At 33.1% G+C, this 25,424-nt stretch overlaps 2 protein-coding genes and 1 long non-coding RNA gene across 3 annotated transcripts in view; all 3 read left to right on the plus strand.

Annotated features, from left to right (window-relative positions):
• Positions 1 to 647: 647 nt before the first annotated feature.
• On the plus strand, positions 648 to 10,556 carry Sparc (secreted protein, acidic, cysteine-rich). The gene is made up of 6 exons (XM_076387766.1): positions 648 to 803; positions 7,095 to 7,177; positions 7,437 to 7,658; positions 8,038 to 8,256; positions 8,854 to 9,204; positions 9,974 to 10,556. The coding sequence occupies exons 2-6, from the start codon at positions 7,103 to 7,105 to the stop codon at positions 10,028 to 10,030; spliced, it is 924 nt and encodes a 307-aa protein (XP_076243881.1). The 5' UTR covers positions 648 to 803; positions 7,095 to 7,102; the 3' UTR covers positions 10,031 to 10,556.
• Positions 10,557 to 11,584: 1,028 nt separating this feature from the next.
• Positions 11,585 to 16,364, plus strand: His2av (Histone H2A variant). The gene is made up of 5 exons (XM_076387779.1): positions 11,585 to 11,751; positions 11,897 to 11,974; positions 13,257 to 13,370; positions 13,935 to 14,064; positions 14,632 to 16,364. Exons 1-5 carry the CDS (start codon positions 11,749 to 11,751, stop codon positions 14,691 to 14,693), a joined length of 387 nt encoding a protein of 128 aa, XP_076243894.1. The 5' UTR covers positions 11,585 to 11,748; the 3' UTR covers positions 14,694 to 16,364.
• Positions 16,365 to 17,390: 1,026 nt separating this feature from the next.
• LOC143188303 (uncharacterized) overlaps positions 17,391 to 25,424 on the plus strand; it is a 65,486-nt gene continuing 57,452 nt past the window's right edge. Inside the window, exons 1-2 of the long non-coding RNA XR_013003516.1 lie at positions 17,391 to 17,580; positions 17,857 to 17,996. This is a non-coding gene — a long non-coding RNA (uncharacterized LOC143188303). The remainder of the gene's footprint in view (positions 17,581 to 17,856; positions 17,997 to 25,424) is intronic.

Below are 25,424 nucleotides of genomic sequence, written 5' to 3' on the forward strand. Positions count from 1 at the left end.
AATCGGAGTTGGAGGATTCTGTAGTTTTACAGATACATTAAAGAGCAGCACTAGAACAAAAAAGTCTGAATACGTTCCATCGTATCTCTTACTCTTTAACTTTTACAAAGCTTTAAAAATCCGAGATGTTTGTAGAAAATGGATTTCAGATTTTAAAGCTTTGTAAAAGATGAACCGTAAAAAATACATCGAAACGAATTAAAATTTTGTGAAAAACGAAAGTGACAAAGAATGAAACAGTAGTTCCAAAACATAAAGTAAGCAGCAACGAGTGCGTAATAAAGAAAGGAAATACGAGTGCATGCAAGTAAAACCCGTTTATTATAATACTTCTAACGAGTTTATAGCATGAGAAAACTATAACCGTGAATAATGCACCCCAGTATGCCGCTAGAAGGTGTGAAACTTGAAAACCGCGAGCGTAAATCGAGTTGGTCGCGTAGCCCGAAGATATGTAATCTGAAAAAGAATATCGAAGACTCTCGTACAGTACTGGGTTGCGCAATTCACAGCAGGGTCTTGCTCGTAAAGCGACGAAAGAGCCGAGAACCAGCGTGCATATGGCAGAAAGATCAAACGGGGGTGTTTGGGAAAAGAAAAACGATGAGATCATCCGTGGTCGGGCGCACGAGCTCGGCGTTTCTCCGCGCGACACGCACAAGCAGAGGCACAGTCAGTACCGGTCCAGCGACCGATTTGGAGGGATCTTTTGAACGTTTCCGACAGCGGCTGGAGAAGGAGCGAAGCCGCGTCGCCTGAGAAGAAGGGCAAGGAACGAATCGCCAAAAGAGAAGTGACTTGAGGTACGTAACTGCAATCGTGACAGGTGTGCGACTTGTTGCCGGGGCTGTATGGCCATGTACAGCCGTGCAACCAGACTAAACGCCCTTTCGAAAGTAACTGACTGATTGGGAAATTCAGAGTTGGAAATTACACGCTTTTAAAAACATCTTTTCGAATGAATTTTCAAATTTTAATAAATGCTGCACGAGTGGACTCTTCATGTTTTTATTTTTTATGCCACGTATACTATGGATGATTATTTTAGATATAAACATACATTTGTACAAATACAGAATGAAACTTTATTTAAATACATATATAAATATTCTAGTCGTAGCTAATAAATAGAAACTTATTCATAAGTTAAGTTAATTTTACGTTTGCGTTGAAAGTTGTCTGTTATCTATCATATTCTTTTCATTTTTATAGGACAATGCTACTTACATTTTATGTGTTTTGTAAAAGTAAGATGTAAAGTTTTCGAAGTTACAGTTTTGAAAGTACCTGTAATTAAGTTGTATTCACAAACAATGATAGAGAATGCGAAAATAATTTTATATTTATTTGAAAAAGGGCCTGAAGTTAGAAATAGTATGGAGGAAGGAGATAAAAGAGTGAATTGTAATCGACTTATTAATTTCTATTTGTATGTCAAACGAATTGTATGTGTATTTAACATTCAATACGTTTAATAATCCTTCTGTGTGCTAGTAAGTATAATAAAGTATGTATTACATAATAATTATTGATATGTAGTATTATTCAGAATCAATTTCTAATTAAATGTATTCAACACTGATATGGTCAAATATTACCTACATAGATGCATTAATATAATTACTTCATTGTACTGTTTACAAATTAATTTTTACTAACTCAATTTGTAGAATACAACATGAGAATATATAATACGATAACAGTTCTGAGAATAGTTTTGAAATAAGATTAATACTCACATGACTTACACTCTGCTGTGCATTTGTTCCGCATTGAAATCACCTATGCTCGTTTTTTGTGACACAGTAATTAATAATCGCAATTCAAAATAAAATCAGCAAGAATTTAAACTTTCTTCATCTTCATATTGTTTTTCGTTTAAGTTGAATATTCGATATAATTTTTCCTTTAAATTGATTAAATTTACTTTCACGTGTTAGATCAACAGAAAATGTATCGAATACCCACATAACACACGATGCCTTGAAGACGTCTATTTTTTGTCTGAACATCTTATAAATGTAAACTGAACGTCTTTAAGACATCTTATGAATGTCTTCTAAAACGTCCTAAACACATACTGATTTATAACTTTGAACATCTCAAAAATATCTTTTGAATATGTTTGAGACTTTATTGAATATCTAAGACATTTTTAAAACGTCTCTGTAATATATGGGCATTCCAATCGAACAATGCTTTAACATTTTATGCATGTACGTACACACATACATGTATATATATATCCAATACAATTGTTCTTAAAAGTGTCACTGTTGTTGAGCTCTGTACGCGGAAGATTATGCGAGTAATTATCTAGTTAAAGTGGTAGATGAGGAAGTTACGCTGAAGCGACAAATTCATTTCTCTGATTAAATAATAAAAGCACAGCATTGTTTCTATAATACAGACGTAGATAGGTATACTCGGTGAATGCCATACTAGTGGGCGTCTTGTCACGACTAACTTATCTTGTCGTGTATTGCTCGGAAACCGTTCCTTTTAGAGCGGAAATTCAACATCCTCATCACCCCATCAAAAAAATATTAGGATTGCAATATTCAATGTTATTCCAATGAGTAATTCCATGAAATAACACTTCATGCTCTTGTTAGTTTACTTCATTTTTTAGACTATATAATCATGAATAACTCGACAACGATATTTTCTTGGCGAAGTTACACAGTTTATGATATTCAGACGTTCGATTTGTCGAATTTCTGCAGTATCGTGATACATGATATCTGAACCAAATGCGCAACGATCAGCAAAAAAGACTTCCGTCGTTCGAAAGCACATATCCATGAACAATGATTAAGTGTCTCTTGAGCAAGACGCGTAGAACAAGACCCATCTCACATAGTGCATCTATCCTCCGTTTTATCATCCTGCTGGCGAAGGTACTTTTTATCACTATCAACATTCCGTGCCTACAACAGTAAACAAAACAGAAACACATCTGTAGGATCGTAGCGATTTTAATTTGCCCTTCCAAACTGGCGATTTTCCATTGCTCGAATTTGACGAATTGAAGAATTTTAGGTCACTGGAATGACGCGATATTTCTCGAAACTTCGCGCGATGACGATTATGCGATCTTGTGGGCGCCGATCAGAGAAGCGATAAAAACAGGGCCGTTTGCGATTCCTACACATTCTCGCCTCCATACTTCGTGAACCGTATTGCTAGTTCGCACAATGTCGTGACACTTACAGTTGTAGAAATTGTAGTTTTACTAGTCACTATGCATATATAGCAGCGACAATTCGAAAGAACAATTTCTTAGTGGAATTCTTAACCAATTATATTAGCTAAATGAAAGCTTGTTAATAAACGATAAGTATAAAAGTAGTATGATAGCGTGTAAATTATAATAATCATTTTAACACGACTTAGATTCATCGAGAAAAGTTAAATGTTGATATAAATGATTATAATACGAAAATAGCAATGTAGTTCAATTGACTGCTTTATCTAGTTTCTAAAAAATTGTTATATTTTTTATTAGCAGTTATGAGAAGTCTATGAGAATAGTTTTACAGAAATTAATATTGTAATTTTGATAAGATTCTTGAATATAGCTTTCCAATTTCAGACAAAAAAAGTAAAACAAAAGCAGTCTTCTTTTGACTTCGCTATATCACTGTGTTAATATGCATCAATTTTTATTAACAATGTTTCGTTAACTATGTGGTAAATCAATCCCACATTTTATACAAGGGTTTCTCCTAATCCAAATTAATTTTGTTCAAAATTTGAACTTTTGAACATTTTTTGAATTTTTTAAATAATTACAGACATGAAAATCCAATTGCTTAGATAAAAGTAATTTTGTTTAAATTTTTCGTGAGTAATGGGACTGCTGTTTTCATCACTAATTTTTATTGTTCTAAAAAAAATCATTCGGTCACGAAAAAATTAGTAAAAGATTTTCAGTAATTTATGTTTCATTTGGACAATTTAATTATCAAAGACCTTGGGTATACCTATCGTCTTTTAAAATAGTAATTTCGTTGACTTTCTACCCTACAAAGCCATAGTTAAGTGTAAATTATTAGATTGTTAAACTAGAAATCTATTATTATTGTATGAATTTACGTTTTCGATTTATTGATCTAACAAATAAAAAATCATTGTAAATAACGAAAATAAATTTATAAAGTTCCTGTAGGAGATACGATCTTGTAAAGGGCTACGCTGAAAATTACCTAGAGTTGTCTTTATCGATTCTTCAGCCTCTTATAATTTCGTAAGTTATTTAAATCCTAGTTTGAAATTTCACTGAAGTATTTTGAAGGTATTAAAATATTCGAAAATTTTTTGCGTTTCATTAGCTCCTTCACAAGATCTTGTGAACTTGTAACTTAAGAACAGCAATTTTATAAATCCAATTGTTTCAACAAAACAAATTCTGTCGGATCTTTATACAAAGAGAATATCATCTAAGGTATCCTTAAAGAATTTAAACTTTGATATTTTACTGCTCGCGTGATATGCATGGCACACTCTGCTGTAGGGTTAACATGATTTCGTGGAAAAGACGAACGAAGATACATACTTACGTTTCTTCAAGGAATTCAAATCTCTTCTTGCAAAGAATGCTTTGTTATTAAACCATCCGCTATAAAAAGCAAACGACAGTGAAGTAAGACACATGCTAGAATCAAAGTTTATAAATGTGCAAATTTTTTAAGTTTTACGACATAGCGTTTCAATTTTAATAAACTTTCTGTAAAATTTCGAGTATATAGAGATTTTAAAAAATGCTTACAATTTATAAAGCCTATTTTCAAGTTCTAAAGAAAAGCTGACGTAGCTAAATCATGTAATGATAGCTGTTGAAGGTTTCTGTTTAACGATTGGTGGAAATTTCTTGCTACAAATGTAATCAAACAGAATGAAGACTTACGCATAAGCAAGATATATTTAGCTCGTTGGTTACAGAAAGTTAGAGATTCATGCTCTGGTTTCTAAAAATTTTATTTTTACTAATATCAATTTTTTCTTATTTCTAATATTATAATTAAAATGTTCAAAATTTTATTCTTCAACATTTTCTTTAATATTCTAGTACTACCAAACATAGAAACGTTGAAAATGCATTCTAAATTCTCTATAAAGATTTAAAAAATTTTGTATACTACATACATATATATTTTTCACTGGAATTTAATTCTAGCGAAGAAATATCTTAAATAATTAAATTGAAGTTAAAATGTATTTAGTGAACGATATATTTACTCCAGTATTAAAAGAATCAGAATGCATCTATTTATCTCTCATAATGAATATCTACCAGAAATAATAACCGTGTATTATTATTCGAGATTCTTATAAATTAAGGTTTTTAAGATTTCTTATCACTTCTTTCCCCACCGTTTTATAATTATAACAAGGCTTTTAATTTTAATTCAAAGGTTGTTTAAAATCCAAGACTGAATATAACATTTAAGAAGTGAAAAATGCTGAATAAATTATTGCTTTTAAAAAGTCAGCGTAAAGATATGGAAATAAAACAGTATTTAATTTATTAGTAAATTATTAAATGGAATGTCTAATATTCTATTTGAGTGCCGATGAAAGTTTCAAGTTTATTTGAAACTATTGTATTTATTTTAACTTATTCCATTTCTAAGAATGTACTTTACATTTCGCCTGACAGGACAATTAAAATAAAAAAAGGAAAGATATCACAATGCAAGAAATACTCAAACTTTAATAAATAAATGATAGGAATTAACAAATTTAAATTATTAGCAAAAGAGACATATTAAATAACAGTTTGAAAATGTAATACAGTGATTACATCCTCTATTTGAATAGGACTGTTTAGATTCTCAGGTTTCACAGGACTGATAATGTATCCATAAACTAGAAGTTGGAGCGATAAAACCTAATTTTTTCTAAGCTAAGATATCTTGTGATGTGATACCATTGTATCATATATATCCTTAACATAATCTTATTATCAATCAATGCTTAAAATAATATAAAATACTTTATCTTATATTTCATGTTATTAACCTTAGTGTACTTTTTAATTTAACTCAATACTTTATTTTAATCTTTAATACTTTTCTGTAGAAGATTTGAATTTACATAAAATTTGTTGATGTCTATTAGTAGCATTTAAGTTATGTAACATCTAATAATAATGTAATATTTTTTGTAGGTATAAGCTAAATTTTGGATCTCTTCAGTTCAAATATATAATTTCTGTTGTTATTATTAATATCAATACGAATATCAGTGGGGGCAAAGACCAATGTGAAATTTGCTTGAAAGAATTTTATAATGAGCATTATTTCTCAATATATATTTCGTTTGTCAAACTTCCGGTTCCTCATTTTTAAATAGGTCTAAGTACTTTAGAATTTTTTAAAGCAAACTTTGTACACTATCTGTTCATAAGAATAATGTGTATTTTAAATGTTTCTTTTTCCAATTGTTCTGAGATTCACTTAAAATTATTAATGACAAATTCGAAACAAATGAGCAACCTTCATACGGTTCGTGGGCGTTCATATTCCGACGATGAGTTCAACGCGTCCTTCGTTTCTATCCGTCAATTCAAAGCAATGAAGGCGATGCATTAATAGATTTTATCACCCGCGTTTGTCGTAAGAACTACTTATACAAAAAGAATTAGGGAAGTGGAATTGCGTTGCTCGCAATATACGCATTCAACTTGTTACGGAGCATTCGTAAAAATCGTGATTTTCAAGTATCTGGGTTATCGCTTCGTTATTCCTATTAAGGCCTCTAAGATTTATCGTTGGCTACGCTGACCCAAACGGAATGGGTCGTTCGTGCACGTTACATTGCTGCGAATTTTCAAAATTAACCGTTCACGACCATGTATGCGAATCATCTAGAGCAAACGATCTTCAATTGGAGGTTCCAGTTACATAAATTGTGTCAGAACGATAAACCCTACTCGCGGAGGAAGTTTATAAAATAACGATGCGGATGAAAGAATTCTGCTGAGATAACGCGTTCGCTCTGCTTCACCCTTCCATTTAAACGATAAAAAGAAGCACGTGGCAGGCCTGAAATGTACACGCACATATTTATCGATTGATTGTCTGTCACAGAAATCGCAATGCGGACGAAGCTGCGGCTCCTTTTGTTTGCGTTGCTGTTCGTGGCTCTCTTGGTGGACGTCTCGGCACAACAGGTAGGAAAACGAAAAAATAAACATAGTGTAACGATAAGGGTAATAGTCGTACAAGTCCTATAATTATTGTGTCAGTGAATGCAAATGCTTATGGAAATGACGAAACATAGTACAGTCTACGGTTTCCTTTTCATTAGGATTATATTTCAAGTGAATTTGCATGAGCTAGTGTCATTGTTAGCAAGTGGAAATTAACATATGATTCGCGAGGTACCTATCTGAAGTAGACATAAAGGGTGTTGTGATTATCGATTTTTAGCGACGAAGAAAATATCGTCGTCGCACAACTACGACAACGGAGGCCAGCGTTCAAGATGAGGTCATGAACATGCTTGAAGCTGACGAAATAGCCGAGGAAGCAGCGGAGGACGCTGAGGTCACCGTCGAAGATGGCAGAAACGAGGTTGGATCGAAGCGTCAGAGTTTGCTCCGTATGGACCCGTGCATGGATAAACACTGTGGCGCAGGACGAGTTTGCAAGGTTCGTCAGAGATAACAAAATGATCCGGGACTATAAACATGCGTTCTAGGTACTGCATTCTAGCGACATTTATAATCACGAAATGAAGGAATTATAAAAATCATCCTATCCAGTTATTCATTACTATTTTTTCGAATAAGCCTAGGCGCATACGACCGACAATTTCGTTGGTTTAAAGCAGCGGACTACAGACTTAACAGAACTTTATATATCGATTGTCCTCTTATCCGTTAGATAGGAAAAGGATTGTTTAATCTATAATCGGCTTTTAGTTAGACCGTGAAACTGTCGGTCGTGTGTGCCTCGGCTAAAACTTCCCCCAAATTCGGTCAGATGACATATCAGAATTCATCTACAACAAAAAGTGTAATAATTTCAGGCTATTGACGATGACACTGCCGAATGTGTTTGCGTTGAGGTGTGCGATGAAGAAGTCGACCCGAGGCGTAAGGTTTGCACCAATTATAATGAAACGTTTGGTAGTGACTGCGAAGTCTACCAAGCGCGTTGTTTCTGTGACACCGGAGACGCCAGGTGCAGAGGGCCTGACTATCAACATGTTCACATTGAGTACTATGGCGAATGCCGACAGATGCCTGTAAGTGTTGCCAATTTCTCATGAATCAGTAAAAAATAGAATATAGAAACGATAAGTTTGTGTCGTTTTCGCTTTCTCCTATATTGTATGTATAGATAATTCACTGTAAAAAAAGATGATGTTCATTAATGAGTCGCCTTTTAGTTATCGCTAAGTGATAGAACGTCACATTTTGTTCACAATTAAGTATGGAGGTATATCTTATCTCCAATGTATTGTTTCATCAGAGAAACGATTTCATTGTAGTTTTATATTTACACTAGCCCTTTTAAACTTGGTGATTATTACTTTGAAATATCATTATTTAAATTGAACCGATTTTCGACAAATGAGAACTTTTAAATCGAAAAAATTGCAACGCAATAAAATGTTAAAAACAAGATATGTACTTTTAAATACAATGGAGTTTAAATAGAACGAAAATTTTTGAAACAGGTTTTATGTAATAAATAATAATTCTTAACAATTGATATATAATTGTAATCTTTAGGACCTCGCAGTGCTCAAATACTTTCCAATGTTAATAAATTTTTTGTTTATTTTTGTCAATTATATTTTATTTTATGATTTTACGATAAACCCTTTTCGTTCGTGTAGATGTGCAAAGAAGAAGACATGGCTGACTTCCCAAGGCGTATGCGCGATTGGCTCTTTAACATTATGCGAGACTTAGCCGATCGTCAGGAATTGCCATCGCATTATTTGAAGATGCAACGAGAAGCTGAAACGAATCATACATTACGATGGACCAATGCTGCTATTTGGAAATGGTGTGATTTAGATGGCCACCCTCATGACAGGACTGTCTCCAGACACGAACTTTTCCCTATTAGAGCCCCACTAATGGCTCTCGAACACTGCATCGCACCATTTCTTGACTCTTGCGATATAAATAATGACCATAAAATTACTCTTATCGAATGGGGAAAATGCTTACAGCTTGATGAGGTAACATTTCTTACATTTTACGTGTAATATAATACTTAACAACTATTATTAACAACTATTTAGCTAAATGTTATTCAAATTTAGTTTGAAAGTGAGAGTTAACTGACTTTGGCTAGCCACAGGGTTTAAACGTTACAAAATTAGATTACTAAACTATTAAAATTGAAACTCATATACTTAAAAATCTATTTACGAAGTAAAAACTTGGAATAGAGTTACAAACACTACTGAAAATGTAACATTATGTCTTACTTGAAGAAATTTAAATTTTAAAGAAGTCAGTGATTTTTAAATAGCGGAATACAAATAACGATAAGAATAGCGAAATTGTATTTCATTATGCCATTCTATTCGTTATATATTCACGATATTTTAACATTCTTTTAAATCTTCAATGGAATAAATATTAGAGACATTTTTATGCTTTTTATGCTTTTATGCTTTATGCTTTTATGCTATTTTTCGAAAACTGATTTCGTTTAAATCCATAATCAATACAATGCAAATTCCGAAATTAATTACTAAAATATTATCTAGTTATTATATTTCACACAAGTACCACATTCAAATTTTTTACATGAGTATGTTAAGCTTAATTTTAAAAAAATTATGAGGCTGAAACACGTATACCTACAATTTATAAAAAAGAGTTAAGATTTCTCAAATTTCACTTTACATTACGTACCATTGCATTTGTGTTTATTTCGTTTAAAGTACTTTAAGAATAGAACACCTGAAATAATATTGATTTCATCATGAACAATTGTAGGAAGATTTGGACGATAAGTGTGACGAGCTAGCCGAAGCAACGCACTTCGACCAATAATAACTACAACAAATTCCAATGACATACGGTAGCGATAGCGACTGGATAAACGAACGGATGGAAGAAGAAAGCGAGAGAGTAAATACATGGCGTACAGTGGCGATGAAAGGGCGAGGAATGAGAAAAATGGCGGGAAAAATCACAAGTATACCGCTGTACGGTGGACAGTGCGCATGTCTGCGCACAGACTCGTCGATATCGCAACCCATCATGGTCGTGCCAACCGCAGTTTTAGACAGTGCTCCCCAATAATATAGAGATGTGTACGTTAGGGACTGCTCGCGATCATTTTATAATAATTTTGTAATAAGTTGCGAACCGTTTGCCATGTGATGGTTCAAATAGAAACGCGATAATACCTGCGCGTTTCCTCTCCTTCAATATAGCATAATCTTGATATTTTCCCCGTAGCAACAACGTACGTATTTTCTATATATATCTACATATCTATATACACACACATCTTTTGTATAAATTTATTATATGACTGCCTTTCTATCAATAAAGAGTGATACAGTTTCTTCGATCTCTGCGATGCCAATCTATCACCATGTTTCACGGTAACGACTATTATTATGTTTAAGAAAGAAATGTATTTTTTGTATTTTAGGAACAGTTTTCTTTATTCGTTTATGGAATAACAAAGGTTCAAGTATTTATATGAATTTAATTTACATGTTTGCGAAGAAATTATTTCTATATCCCCTAATTTTAACCGGTCGTATTAAATGGTAATACGTTCATCAAATGTATCAAATAGTTTAATTATTTAAACACATTTACATTATCGTGCATTTAATAAAGTTACATTTCAAAATTTAATTTTTAATATAGTGTTTTAATTTATCTATTTGGAATAATTGTGGAAATGAAATAATTAATCATTGATGAATTCTCGGATTCATCGATTGATTATTTTGAATATTACCGGCAAAGTCTCATTAATATTCTAAAACATGCTTAAGACTAATATTTTTGCGTAATATATCGCATACAGAAATGAAATTAGATAATCATAAGTATTATTCATGCCATAATCGATAGTTATGCCGATTTCAATAAATAAAAATTGACTGAATCGTAATAATATTATTCTTGTTAAACAAACATACACATTTCGTAGCGCTATTGAATATACGACATAGTGGTAAAACAAGGAACAAAAAACATTCTCGACATTGTGAGAGAATAAATAAGCCATTCTCCTCTTTCATTTTTATTAAATTTGCATTTAATATAAAACGCATGATTAATTCCCTTTTTCATGTTAATAACGTTTTCATGTCAAAGCAAAAATGTAACAGACTTTATCTGTGATAATAAAAACCACTGAAAATCAAGCGGTTGGTGCATTTCAAACAATGAAAGATGTTGAAAAGTGTCCGATAGAGTTGAGAATAAACGGTCGACGTGAACAATAATACAGTGCATGTATCTTAGGTAGTATGGAAAATTACCCAGGGTACATGAAGCATCGTTCAAGCAACACAAGATAGAGACGTTAGTTTTCTATCGAAACTGTAATAATAGGTCTCCACCGACAGATGGCGACGAGGCACTTTCACCGAGCCTCTGTAATTGGTGTGTTTTAGTCACGTGGGTGACCGCGGGACGCGCCGACAGCGCCAAGCGTATTTGGCGGGACCGCGCTTAGACGGCGTCGTCTGTGCTCCTCGTAAGTCTGTCGTGTAGCGAACCGCAAAGGCTCTTGTCGCATAATGGTGAGTATCCGCGAGTTTTCAGCGGATCCTTTAGCCATCCGTGCTCCGTTACTACACCACTGTGTTCCACGATGTTCGTACTATCTTCTGACGAAGTTTGGTGCGTGTATCTCGCAAATTAACGGCAATTTTTGTATCCGAACAGGCTGGCGGAAAGGCGGGCAAGGACTCTGGTAAAGCGAAGGCGAAGGCGGTCTCTCGTTCGGCGAGGGCCGGCTTGCAGGTGAGTTTAATACTTGCTACTCAATTAACTCGAGTGCGTAGAATATCGTTTTAAGATTGTTATTTGCCGACGGTGTACGCGTACGTGATCATTTCGGAGTGTTTTAAAGGTAAACAGGTTAAATCATCATGGTTGGCGCGAAAAACCGGAGTGTTCTTAGATAACTAATGAACTATTCATTTATGTGAAATATTAATGGTTTTTAAGTGAATAAAAAGCGAGAAATTGATTCGTTTAACGTTGATTTACGCGAATCGTGGCAGAATATCGAGGAAAACTTGAGGGAAATATATTATTTTTTGAATTAAAGTTATGGTGGTTACACTTAAGTTCGGAAGTTTTCAAACGAGACGGTTGAGTCTGTTGTCGCCCCCCTCCTCTCGTATCTTTCAACTTACCTCTTAATGACTTCTAATAAAATTTTTTCCCATAAGAGAAAAAGAGTATTTAATATTAAATATTTTACGACCGTATTGTTTTTTATTTTGTGTCAATCACATTAAAATAATGGAAAGTGACAGTGATTATGACTTCATCCTGTGCCGTTTCTTTCGCGTTCAGTTTACACTTATCTGTCATCGAAATATGACTAAAAGTGATACACGTATTATTTACTTATGTAAATTATGCGGCAACTTTGATTTATTCAAACGTTTAAATATTTGAATAATTAATTTCGATAGTTAATAGTTCGTTTAATATATTGTTATGCTTGTGATTATATAAACATGCACAAAAATAAATATAAAAATAAAGTGATTACAATGTATTTTATGAAATAATGTAAGTTTATTATATATTTAATCAGCATACATAGAATTTAAACCACCATTGGGGATTTGGTAATTTATCGTGATACCATGTATACCGTGTATTATCGAGTGACGAAACTGTGTACTAAAGCTAGAGAGCTTAGGAAAGTAGAATCACCGTATACCGCTCGATATCCGTTGTATTAAAAGAGAGCCGAGTTACGCATACTGCTCCATGTGTAAATGAGGTTGGTTTTTTCAGGACAATCGGATACACCATAGTTTTCGAGAAAACAGTGACAGTAAAAAAACCGTAAACGTAGAATATTGCGAAAAATCGTGTCATTGTTCGTCGTTCGATATTTCTTGCATGAAAAGCTGCTGACGCGTGTGACCTTATGTTATTGGAACAGACATTATATATGATGCGTCTTAACCCGTAAATATTTACCTTGCCACGAAAGCAACTACTTCTCGTATGTAACCATTTTTTACGTATACTAAACGTATCTCATTTGTTTTCTTTTCAGTTTCCTGTTGGCAGAATTCATAGGCATTTGAAAAACAGAACTACAAGTCACGGCCGAGTTGGTGCTACAGCAGCGGTGTACAGTGCAGCTATCTTGGAATACCTCACTGCTGAGGTGAGTAAAACTGTAAAGGCGTCCGTAAAGAGTTGTGTGTGTGTGTGCGCGTGGAGAGGGAAATACGCACAATAGGAAGAGCCTGTGTAACCAAGCTATATGCGTTGGCATCACTAGCGACAAATGGCGTCACTAAAGTCAGCCATTATAGCTAATGTTTCCCGCCTTTTTCTCAACTGTTAATAAGCAAGGAACAAAACATTTTTTTTTTTTATTACGTTGCATCTACTTTCATATGTTTCTTTTACAACATATGAATCTTTTTCATTTACTCTAAAGAAATATGATTATATCCATACATTATGAGAAATTGGTAATATAGTGTTTAAAACTCCACTTCTTGGCAAATCCTATTATAAACCTATTAATAGGCTTCCAGTAGGTAAAGTATTAAAGTTTTCATCTTCAAGTCTTTAAGCGACAATTATATTTAAATATTTCTAATTCTTTATATCTATTGATTAACGTCAAATTTTATAGTCTTTATATACTCTTATTTATATTTCGCTAATACTAACAACTAAAATACATGAATTATAAAAGTTAATATTTTGGTTACTTTAGGTACTGGAGTTGGCAGGAAATGCATCAAAAGATTTGAAAGTCAAACGTATCACACCCAGACATCTTCAACTTGCTATTCGTGGTGATGAAGAATTAGATAGTCTTATTAAAGCAACTATTGCGGGAGGAGGTATGTGTATTTTAGTATTATATCAGATTTTATTTCAGTTCAATATATTTAAGGTATTTTGCAACTGCCTAGTTGTCTTATCAGAACTGTATTATATTATATTTGTGGCATGACTATTAATAACTAGCAAATAATAAATAATAAAATTATTTGCATACCAACATTGTTTGAATGTGCAAAAAAGTGCTATAGCAAATTAAGAAAGTGTTAATGGTATTATGAACAAGGTATAAGTTTTATTAGACAAACCAAAGTATCATTTTTGAGAAAAATTATTACTCTTTTTGTACTGTATATCTTAAAGTTATTGTTGCAATAATTAATCGTTTTATTTGTAAAAGATGGTACAATTAACTACTGTGAAACTTGTTTACATTGTAATATAGATGAAAAAAGTTTAATCAAATACAATTTTTGTTTGACACATTTGATTATAATTTTAAGAGAAGTAGTGTTATAGTTTATGTTATTTATTAAAAATGTTAAGACATAAGTGACAAAAATTTACATCAGATGCCAAATTTATAATATTTCATTTATTTTAAATTGTTATTTTATTGTTTACAGGTGTCATTCCACATATCCACAAATCGTTGATTGGAAAGAAAGGTTCGCAAAAACCAGCATAATTTAGTGATTCATTCAAAAATCTTTCAAGCTATGTAGACAAAACAAATTGTGAAGCAGCAGAGTGATTGTTGACAAAGTGTACCTACGTTACTAAATTGATGGCGAGACTGGCGTGATATATATATAAATATATATATATAGATATATAGATATATAAATAAAATAAATATTGATATAATTTAATATAGGTAATGAGAGTTAAAGAAAAGACAAATTTTCACCATGCAATTGGCATTCAGAAAAGAAAATATACTGATATAGATGCTGAGTAACAAAAATTTTAGTGTACACTATACTGCAATTATTTGACGAGCGATGCGTTGTAGCATGGCTTGTTCAAAACTGCAGAAGTCTTTGGTATAATAAGCAAATATTAAATATTTTGGAAGTTGGAGTATTTAAGGACTTGGATGTGTGAAATTGTTTCTAATATAAAAAAAGATTTCTTTGTTGTTTCGTTACTAGAAAATCAATGGTGTTTAACTTTGTCTCTTTTTTAAACTACTGCGTGTCACTAACGCTGGTTTCTTAAAAGTTGCTATTTGAAAATAGCATAACTATTATTCTAAAACGATGTATAGTACGTGCAAGTATTAAGTAGTCTTTATTTCACGAGTTTCTTCTATTTTCAATATTGAACGACTTAAATTTTTATTCACATCTAGGTGTTTAATACTCTGCGAATGTGAACATTAGTAAAAGGAAATACGTATTCATTCTTGTTATTAAATACTCTTAACTGTTTTATAGCAGCGAACAGTGTGCTTGAATATTTCTAGAGTAAATTTTTAATTTTGGACAGTTTATATTGTAAAGATTGGTTTTGCCAAATATCTTCAATTAAGCTTTTAAAGTTTTCAGTCTTAATATTAATGTAGATATATTGGAATATCGCAGAAGTTCTAGTTCTATCGATTCATTATTTCTGCTAACCTTATAAAAGTGGATGTCATTTATGAACCGTAGATAGTGGATCTCAATTAATTAAATTGACGTGTAAAAATTTTTAAATACTTTGCGATTTATGTCACAGTATATTAAAAATTATAAGACTGGAATCTTTGAGTCTAATAGTCGTTTACATACGTGAAATGAAATACAAAATATTTTGTCATCAAATTGTAAATCTTATTATTAGTGTTTATTCTAGTAGTGCTCAGTTAGTGTAAAAGCCACACTAAAAGTTAAATGAATTTGAAATATAAAATCAGTATATGTTTTTAGGAAAGCAATCAATTCTTGTTTCTTTCTGTTTTAGTTTTTCAGTCGTACCATTTTTTATTTTACCATTCATAAAACGATTGTTATTTGTGTCACTTAGCGTAATTTCCACTGTACCTACGGTCTTGTACCGTATACTGAATACCAGCCATATGTAAAACGTTCATTTTCATAATAAAGAAAAGTTTTACTATTAAGCATCGTTCAATTATTAAATAAAACAGAAATGTTGAGACTCGTGGGAAAAAGTATACTGATTTGTATTTTGTGCCTTCTTTAAAAACGATTAAATTAAATTGAATTAAAAGGTAATATCTAGTTAAAAGGCTGTAATACAACGAATAATTTTTGTAAAAATGCATCATTGTACATGAATTACGTAATGTCATTTTCATATTATATGTAAACATAGAATTTAGAAATACATACACTTTCTGTGTAGAACATGCCTATAATTCAAGACTACCTCAGAATTCAAGTTATAGTTTAAGCAAAGTTTATATACATTTTTATATTTAGCCTTTTGCAAAGGCGTTTCAAATATGGCGGATCTCTGCGAATTTTGTTAAAAAAATGACTAATCAATTTATTTTTCCTTCAGTTTATTTATTGACACATTATGAAAATTAACTCCTTTCATTTGTTTTTAAGAGAAAATCGCATAGAATGCTTCTAAATTAGCGAAATGAAATATCTGTCGGTTGAGATAAAATGGTGTATAAAGAATCATGAGAAAGCAAACAAAGATTCGCAAATTAATCGTTCTTCAAACATTTCAACATACATAAAAAAATTTCATTGCAAAATCAAATCAACAATCCAGTAGAATTTCAATTGTTGAGGGTATTAATTATTCAATATGAATGATTGTATAATTGCAAATGTAAACCAAAATTTTACAGTAAAATTATTATTCTTTATAAATTATTTGCACACTGTATTTTCGAGTTATTAATCATTTTGAGGCACATTTGCCTACATAAATAATTAGTGCATCACGTCGGGCGTATAAACTTGACTATTTCAAAAACGATTAATCCATGAATCTATGCGAGACACTATAAACTGTATTAAAGAATTAAATTTCTTTCCATAATTGTGCAAGTTATCTTAGAAATATTAACATGAATATATCCAAAAGCCAGTACTTGTTAAATGAAAAACATGAAAGTTCCTTCATTACAGTTCAACGCTCGAATGAAATTCTTTTCAAATTTGGCTACCGACGATTCACACGCTCAGTGCTGCCACCACAGTGGGAGCGGTCTCCTACCAGCAGTCGAGTTCCCCCACCAGTAGCCAATCCCACGGCTCGTTCAAAAGCTTGCGGCTTTTCGTCGGTTCGGCGTTGGAGGGGGGAACGGTGTAGCTCCTTGCGTGTGTGGTGGAAGCGAGATAGCAGCAAGGAAGAGCTCCCCACTAAGCCGGTCAGAAGCTCAGTCGCCTTTCACGAGCACGGTCGGTTGGGCCTCTTGTGCCGTGGGTATAATTGTAAACGTGAGCATCAACAGCCGCTTGACACGTAAATTCAGTTTGTAGCCCGGGAATCAAGGGAGCTGGTTCATTGAGTCGCCGCGGGGGATAGGATCTCTCGACGGATCGTCCCGCGGATCCGTCGCGAGGTAGCCGAGGGAATAGTGCACGCACCGGTGACAGAACGCGTGGGTAAATGTCAGAAAGTGTACCCGTATGATCGGGGAATCTCTCGGCTGGCCCGAAATACGCGACGTGTCCCGTGTTCCACATGGGATTCGGTCACCTCGCTCGCGGGAAACACCAGCGCGAGAGGTCCTGTTTCTGTTTCCCTCACGTCGCGCTGTTGCCGGTGTTTACGCCTTGCAGTCGAATTTTTATGCGCGCGAACGGCGAGGGGAGGGGAAACGGGGTTTGCCCGAAAACCGGTGATTCGTAATTATAAAGTTTCCGTATTCTGTTTCGAAGCGGTCAACGTTTGGTTTCGTGGCAAGACTGAACGGTATGACTTCCTCGGCGTAGCTTCCCACGTAGCGCACCTAGCACACGGGAGATTCCTTGGAGATGACGAGCAGACACGCGGAACGAGCCGCCTCTCTCCGCTCACGGTAAGTCAGTTTCTGTTTCTGTAATCCTCGCGTGACAATGCTTTTACTTGATCAACCCGTTACCCAGATTATTACTCTGACGTGTCACGGTGAAAGGAAGATCGCCGCGTTGCTCCGTTGTTTCGCTTCAAATTCGATCTGGTCTATACTTGACGCATTCTTTAGAAATTGTGTCTACGGTAACTTTCAGCGCGTCGACACGGACAGAGGACTTGCACTTTTCTTCACCGTTTCACTGGTCCCCTGTCCTGTCGTTCGCAATTACCATTGACCCGGGAAAATTAATCATACGTACCGAGCGTGTGTGTATGTGAACACTAGTTGCTTCAGCGAAGGTCAATGAACAGTATCGACGTTTGCTTTCGACATTTTTATGCTCCGTTCTCTTCCGAATATTAAGTGCCGGCATTCATACTGCTGTCACGTGATTTCAAACTGCTCCTGGATACAATTCAAATTCAACTGACTACTTTTTTTTATGTATACACACTTCATAGTTGAGGATTGTTCGATTCATTTTTTCATTTCTTGGCCTTCAAAGAGTAGTTTACGTACGCTGGTATACATAAACTCGATATGACGTGCAAAAAAGATATCTTGGATTATTAAAGGAAATTGTGGCATTTCGATGCTATTTGTGATACTGATACTAGGTACAAATAATTGTCGAGTTTCGTTTGACTAGTAAATATCTCGAACCTGCGGTAAAGCAAAATGAATGTGTATTCTGTTAAACTGTGAACATAGATATTTTATTTTAACTTGATATTAAATTTTGAACTGTATATCGTGGTTTTAGTCTGAAATATATAGCAGCATCATTTGTAGATACCTTATTCTCATGTCATATGAATTGTCATTTATGTATTATTAAAGTTAACTTAGGTACAGGAAAGTGTAGAAAAATTCCCCAACAAAAAATTTTATAACGTAATAGAGTCTGTTCGAATGTGTAGAACGTAATAAGTATTGGCTAGGTGATTAATTTTCTTATGATTTCTTAATCTCAAAAATAATCGAATTTCTGTTAATAACTATGAAATATAAACATACTTTCATCGATTCTTAAATAATAACAATGCAAGTAATGTGATGTCGAGATATCAAGGAATAGAAAATTAAAAAGTTCTATAAACAGAGATATTTATGCTCGTTATTAGGTGTCTATAGTTGTTTACAGAGAAATAGATGCAAATTGTACGATACAGGAGCTGCTTTTATATTTATCGATTGATCAATATTTATTCGTACGTATTTTGAAAGCATGTTAGAGATTAGAAAAGCGAAAAGGGAACAGAACGGTACGCCGCAATAGCGTACGAGTAATATATCTGATCATGTAGATAAACATTGTTTTTCATATAAATTTCTAGCTTCCTCACTATCGAGCATTGTATCCTCTGAATATATTCTCATTGTCAAATTTATGGAGTTATGCTACTGTATACCTACTGCATTTGTAGTTATTCTCCAAAGTGTACTGAATTTGGTGTCTCGAGTGTTCTTGAATGAAGAATGTCATCAGTTGATAAGATGTTAGTGAATATTATAAAACCACTATAAAATTTTTCATTTCCTAAATTGTCGCACAAAATTGCGTGGCTTTTTTTATAGAGTATATTAAATGTTCTGGAATTAGTGTCTTCAATATTGTTAAATTCTTCGTCTCATTCCTACTATATTAAATTTCTTTTGATCAATTCTGTATTAACGAAAGAGTGTTTTACTTTGTTCGATACTCCGTTTGTATTCAGCAAATATCTTCAAACTTCAAATGGTAGTTTCAATACCTTGACGTAATAGCCTTAAAATTGTATGCAACTTACTTAATATTCCCATTTTTTCACAGTCTAGTGATTGCGTAGTGGTAACAATTTCGAGTATTCTGTTATTAGATAATGTAACGTTATTAGATAACGTATTTCCTTCTTGACTGTATTCTGCTGTGTTTAATCCTCCAAAATGACCAATGGTAAGCTTGCAGGAATACGATATTCAGTGTATTTTCAAAATACCAGGAGTATTATAGGCCGTTAAATTTGCTTGATATTTTTGCTCCTGCGTTGCTAGATTAATTCTCCTCAAATTTACAAAAAGTTTAAGGTAATTCTGGTCAGCTGGTCTGCTGCCATTACGGTGTCGCGAACAGTACCTAAGGTATACCTTTTACGTCCTAGGTTTTTGCACGTGCTCCGACCCAGCTAGAAATGTTTTCTGTAATCTAAATACCGGTACTTGGAACGCAAGGTCGGTTGATCGGCAACGTCATCGACGTGATGGCAAATGTGCCGGTGAAAGTTTATTCTGTATGGTAGGGATGGTTCTCTGCACGCTACGTTCATGCAGGAGTGAACAGGGAATTGTTCTTAGAACGAATGCCGTCGTGGTTCGAGAATTTCGTGCGAATACAGGAAACATTGTGCTATTACTTAACGTGGTCTGGAAAACCCCTAATCGCGGTATATACCGTTTTGTTGTTCGTTCATACTAATTTAGTGACGAGCAACAGTTATGAAGTTCTTGTATTGTGTGTCTATTTTAGTAGCTTCTATCAAAAGTTTCTTAATATTTTGCCGCCAATAACACAAACATTTCTGTCATAATAATAATGATTTTCTGTTCTATATGCATATCTTTGCTTCTACTTTGCTCTCACCTCGCGTGGTACATTATTTCCTCGATTGGAGGTAGAAATGGTTGTTAAAAAGTGTCGAATACAAATGTTCATGAAATTTTTACTCAGCTTAGTGTATATGTACCTTAGTCTGTGAAAAATTGAATGGGTAATGCAGTATGACACTTCAAAGACATGTTCTGTCTACACTTGGTTAGGTAGGACCTATATTTTGGAACTTTAAGGATGTATTTTTTGAAACATTGCGTGCTACAATTGCGTTATGTTATGGAATAGGATAATAGAAGTTATATGAGCCTTATAATGATTGTTGCAATTCGAAACTTCAATTAGACTTCTGTTGGAATCGTGTTTTTGGTGTTGGATGGTATGACTGTGCGAAAATCCATGAATATATCTATTTAAACTTTGTATATACGTAAAATACACATCTATAGTTTAATTTATACACGAAATGGGAAATGGAATGCCTTTGGGTTAGCATATTCTTTCAAGTGTTAAGTAGAATATTTTTATGAAAAAGTATAAACAAAGATGTATCTTTCAGAAAGCTTTACTACTCTGTTACTTATTTGTTTTTGTTCATTAGTATTTCTTTTTGAAAGGTACTTATACAGTTAAAAAGTCTGTGCGTTTATTTTGCTTTTGTTAATTAGCAGATTAAATACATTAGATAAAAATAATATTTTTACTAAAGGATTTCCAGTTGTTTATACATATGTTGACAATTACTTCATGACTGTTGCAAATTAAATTAATTTCGTAAATTTAGTAGAAGATGAGCATATAATTTTGTTTTTTAAAATAGATTTATAAAATTTGATTTTTGTATAAAGATCCATAGTCTAGTTATTATATTTACGAGTACTTTTTCTCTTTTAAAAAAGCATATTAGAGGAAACTGAATTAACTGATATTGTATTCGTTCCGCTGATAGTAACATTATTGTATTAAAAAAACCATTTTTGATTTACTACTTCAAATTTTAACTTTGATCCAAAATGTTAATAATAATAACATCAGTGAAACTAACAGATAATGGAGGCTAGAATTGAAATAAGAAGCACTTCAGTTTTATCTGAGCGTTCAAGTTTTGTCAGTATTAGCAAAGGGTGTACATTAATTCAACATCTTCATTAGTCTTATGAGACAAAGCATTGCTTCAATTGTGTACATAGTTGAAATAGTTACTTGATTGTTGCAATTACGAGGGAATTGTGACTGAATGGACACAATCTCGTTGTCTATATGTATCTAGGTATAACGTCAGAAGTTAGTCGATGTAAATGCATCAAAGAGAAATCAGGTCCATTCATTGAGTAAAATTACTGTATCCATTCCATATTCACCAAGAATATATACATGTCCTTATATTTTGATTAAATAACAACTTCTATTAATAGATAATAATGGATTTCGATAATAAAACAAAATTCAGAGCTAAATATTTTGACCAAAATTGCATTCACACACATTTACATAGTATTTACAAGTATTCGCAGTTTTGTGAATTTTGTTATTTTGTTACTATTAATTTGTAATGAAATTCAGAATCGTTCGCTATCAGTGTTAAAAACAAACTAATGTACTACATATTCCTTTTAAAAGGGACATGTTTAAAAACTGGGATTTTTGCGTTACAACTATGATTTAGTTTGTTAAATACACCTCTATTCATTATAAAGATTTTGCCAATTAAATTAAAAACCGGAATTTTTGCGTTACAACTATGATTTAATTTGGTAAATACACCTCTATTCATTATAATGATTTTGCTAATTAAATTAAAAACCGAAATTTTTGCGTTACAACTATGATTTAGTTTGATAAATGCACCTCTATTTATTATAAAGATTTTGCTAATTAAATGTCGGACTTATAAAGCTTAGTTAAAGCTTTCTAATAATATAAATTCTAAATTATTTAAATAATGACAAGAAAATCCTCTATTGTACATAACGCATAATTATTTTTTAAACGAATTATTTAAGTAAGATGACTTATTAGGTAAAATTACTTTTTATGTCAATATTATTTATTTAGTAAACCGTTTTTTTTCTAAGCTCATGAACAGTTTTTTAAAATATGCTAAAATTTATTTATCTGAGTTGAGTCATTTTTTAAATATGAGTGCGTTATGTGCTTACACATCTTATGATTCCGTTAGGATTTCGTTCAACAATCATTTTTAGAGAGATTTATATAATCAGTTCTTTTTAGTTTGTCCTTTTGTTTGAAGGTTTTCTACAGCTGTCGAGTTTTCGAAGTACTTTTTACATAGATAATAGACAACGGGAGTTCAAGTTACATGACCAGTGCTCGTACTCAGCGACAAGACATGTGAATATTTGTGTAGCAAATTTATTTTTATATAACAAACTTAAGATAATTTTCTTAAATTATAAACTAATATGTGAAATGGTATGTCGGTAATGCTTATAGTTGTTATTATGTTCCCATTATAAAACGCTTGTATGAAAGAAATATCTATCATACATAACTATGAATATGAGTAGTGTTTAAGTATCGTTTAAATCACTGATTGATAATAAGTAACAGACGAATCTTTTGCATTAGAAGACATTGTATCAATTCGTAATTGACAATAATAACGGAAAATCTTACGTATTTCCAACGAAATGAAAAGGAATGTATATTTATAGGAACTTTTTTATTTGAACTGACTCTGCAAGTCCCCTTTAGTCCATTAAATCTTAGAAAACTCTGTGTCTTATGCTGACGAGAGGTATATAGTGTATATAGGGGTGGCAATTACTAAATAGATCCACAGTTTAAAAAAACAAATCAGAAATCTTTTTATAGATAATGTTCCATTTACATATTCTACGTTCCTACATAGAGATTTAGTATGTAGAAAGTATGTAGTTTAGTTGTTAGCTTTTCTTTCGACTTTCTATTAAATCATTAAAAATGTTGTTTAATTTCTATTTTTTAATTAGATACATGTTTTATTGTAGATCATATGTATATTTTCAGTGAAATTTTAATTAGAAATGATATACTTATCGTTAAGGAAGAAGTCTTGACCAGCCTTCCGCTTCTGTGTTGGCTAGAACTTTTTGTACCACTGTCATTTTTATTGTTTTCTGCTTAATGCTAATTACGTACGGATTGCGGTTTTCATCTGCTATCAACTAGTCTACTATCACAGAACAGTTTTGCAACAGTCCAGACTATAAATGTATAAATGTTAAATATTTTTCTAACAATAAGCGGTTTCTAAATTTTCCTTTTCGTATTAACTTTGTTTCATTATTCCATCCACAGTATATGTATGGACAGTCTTTCAGTTTAGCGTATCGATCAAAGAAGGTGTGACAATAATTGTAGCGGAATGTGTAAAAAGGAATTGTGTGCAATTTAAACAATTTTTTAGGGAACAAAAATATTTAATGAAGCAATTCTTGCATAGTATGGTATTTATAAACTTGAATAATCCTATTGTTAGAATAGATAAATGAATCCTTTCTTTCAATCTACATAGAGCAATCTTATATGTGTATATCCATTTATGCAATCAAGTTTTATTTGATAAAATGCCATGTGAACCCATTTTATGTGCATATATCTCTTCAATTAATCTCGGGCGTATTTGCAAAATTAAATAATCCAAGTAATATTTCTCAACTCCTTGTCTTTCAACGTTCAGTGTTTTCCCATTGAACGCTCGGTTGGACACTCGACGCTGTCCCCACCATTTCTTGGAAATACGCGAAGTAAGCGACGTCAGACAAATGAATAGCGACCAACCGGTGAATGAATGGGCCTCAAAAATGGTATTACGTCATGATGAGATATTGTCGTCGGTCCTGAGTCCTGAGTTGCAAGCGTTCCTCGAGTGAACCCAGTGCTTGGTCCATAGACGTATGTACAAGCTCTTTTTATCCTCCGAATGAAATGTTTTTTGTTAAGAGGTAGACGCAGGGTTCATCATCTTTTTCCAATTTAATTAATTCCCAATTCGCTGCATTAACTCTAGAAACTCTTCAAAACTACCACTTTTAAGTATTGGAATAACTCTAAGGCTTAGAGTTCTAATCTTACACGTTTGAATTTTATTATGCTGCTATCATCTGATGGTTCTACAAAAAATTAGTACAGCTAAGAAGATTGCACTACATCTAATAATTTGCTCATTTTTGCATTGCTTTGAGCTGGGCTGTAAGTCCATTCAAGATCTAGAAAGACAAATTAAGGATATAACGCTATTAGGATTACGACTTCTACATTTTGCTTGAAGTCGTAAATTTGTCTTTTGAAGTCGAAGAATTCCAGTATTAGGACCAAAGACGTTCATCATTCGCCAGTCATTTTTACGATAAAATTAAAGCTCTTTGGAGGAAGCGTAGCAGGCGGATTTTAGTCTCGACAGCCAGACATAGTTTATCATGTTTTTCGAAGACATTTACGAGCAGGTTGCCTTCGCGGGTTCTCGATTCACCGGCACAGCACGATCCGTTAGTACATCCTCTGGGTCATCGACCACGCGGTCGTCGCATAGAAGACTCCGCGGCACGACTGCCACTATGAAACCGGAGGATTTTCCACCAGATCGTAGTCAAAGTTTCTTGCGTGATAGTCTAATGTCAGATATCCTGTTGGAACGAACTGTCGATCTCTGCGTCGGATACATAAATAACACCTATACAGGGTGTTACTGAACTGATGGTACAAGCCAGAGGGGTTGAATCTGCATGAAAGGATAAATCGAAAATGTAGAGTGATATTTTTTCGTACGTAGCTTCGTTTTCAAATAAGTCGATGTTGAAGAT

Source organism: Calliopsis andreniformis, chromosome 2 (assembly GCF_051401765.1).
Source record: "Calliopsis andreniformis isolate RMS-2024a chromosome 2, iyCalAndr_principal, whole genome shotgun sequence".
Classification (NCBI taxonomy): Eukaryota; Metazoa; Arthropoda; class Insecta; order Hymenoptera; family Andrenidae; genus Calliopsis; species Calliopsis andreniformis.

Bases quoted from the DNA above. Each gene is read 5' to 3' on its own strand.
- His2av (XM_076387779.1), top strand. The intron at 11,975-13,256 runs GTGAGTTTAATA...TTTTCTTTTCAG, and splicing joins CGGCGAGGGCCGGCTTGCAG to TTTCCTGTTGGCAGAATTCA. The intron at 13,371-13,934 runs GTGAGTAAAACT...TGGTTACTTTAG, and splicing joins TGGAATACCTCACTGCTGAG to GTACTGGAGTTGGCAGGAAA.
- Sparc (XM_076387766.1), top strand. From the start codon at position 7,103: ATGCGGACGAAGCTGCGGCTCCTTTTGTTTGCGTTGCTGTTCGTGGCT. The intron at 7,659-8,037 runs GTTCGTCAGAGA...TAATAATTTCAG, and splicing joins GCGCAGGACGAGTTTGCAAG to GCTATTGACGATGACACTGC. The intron at 9,205-9,973 runs GTAACATTTCTT...GAACAATTGTAG, and splicing joins AATGCTTACAGCTTGATGAG to GAAGATTTGGACGATAAGTG.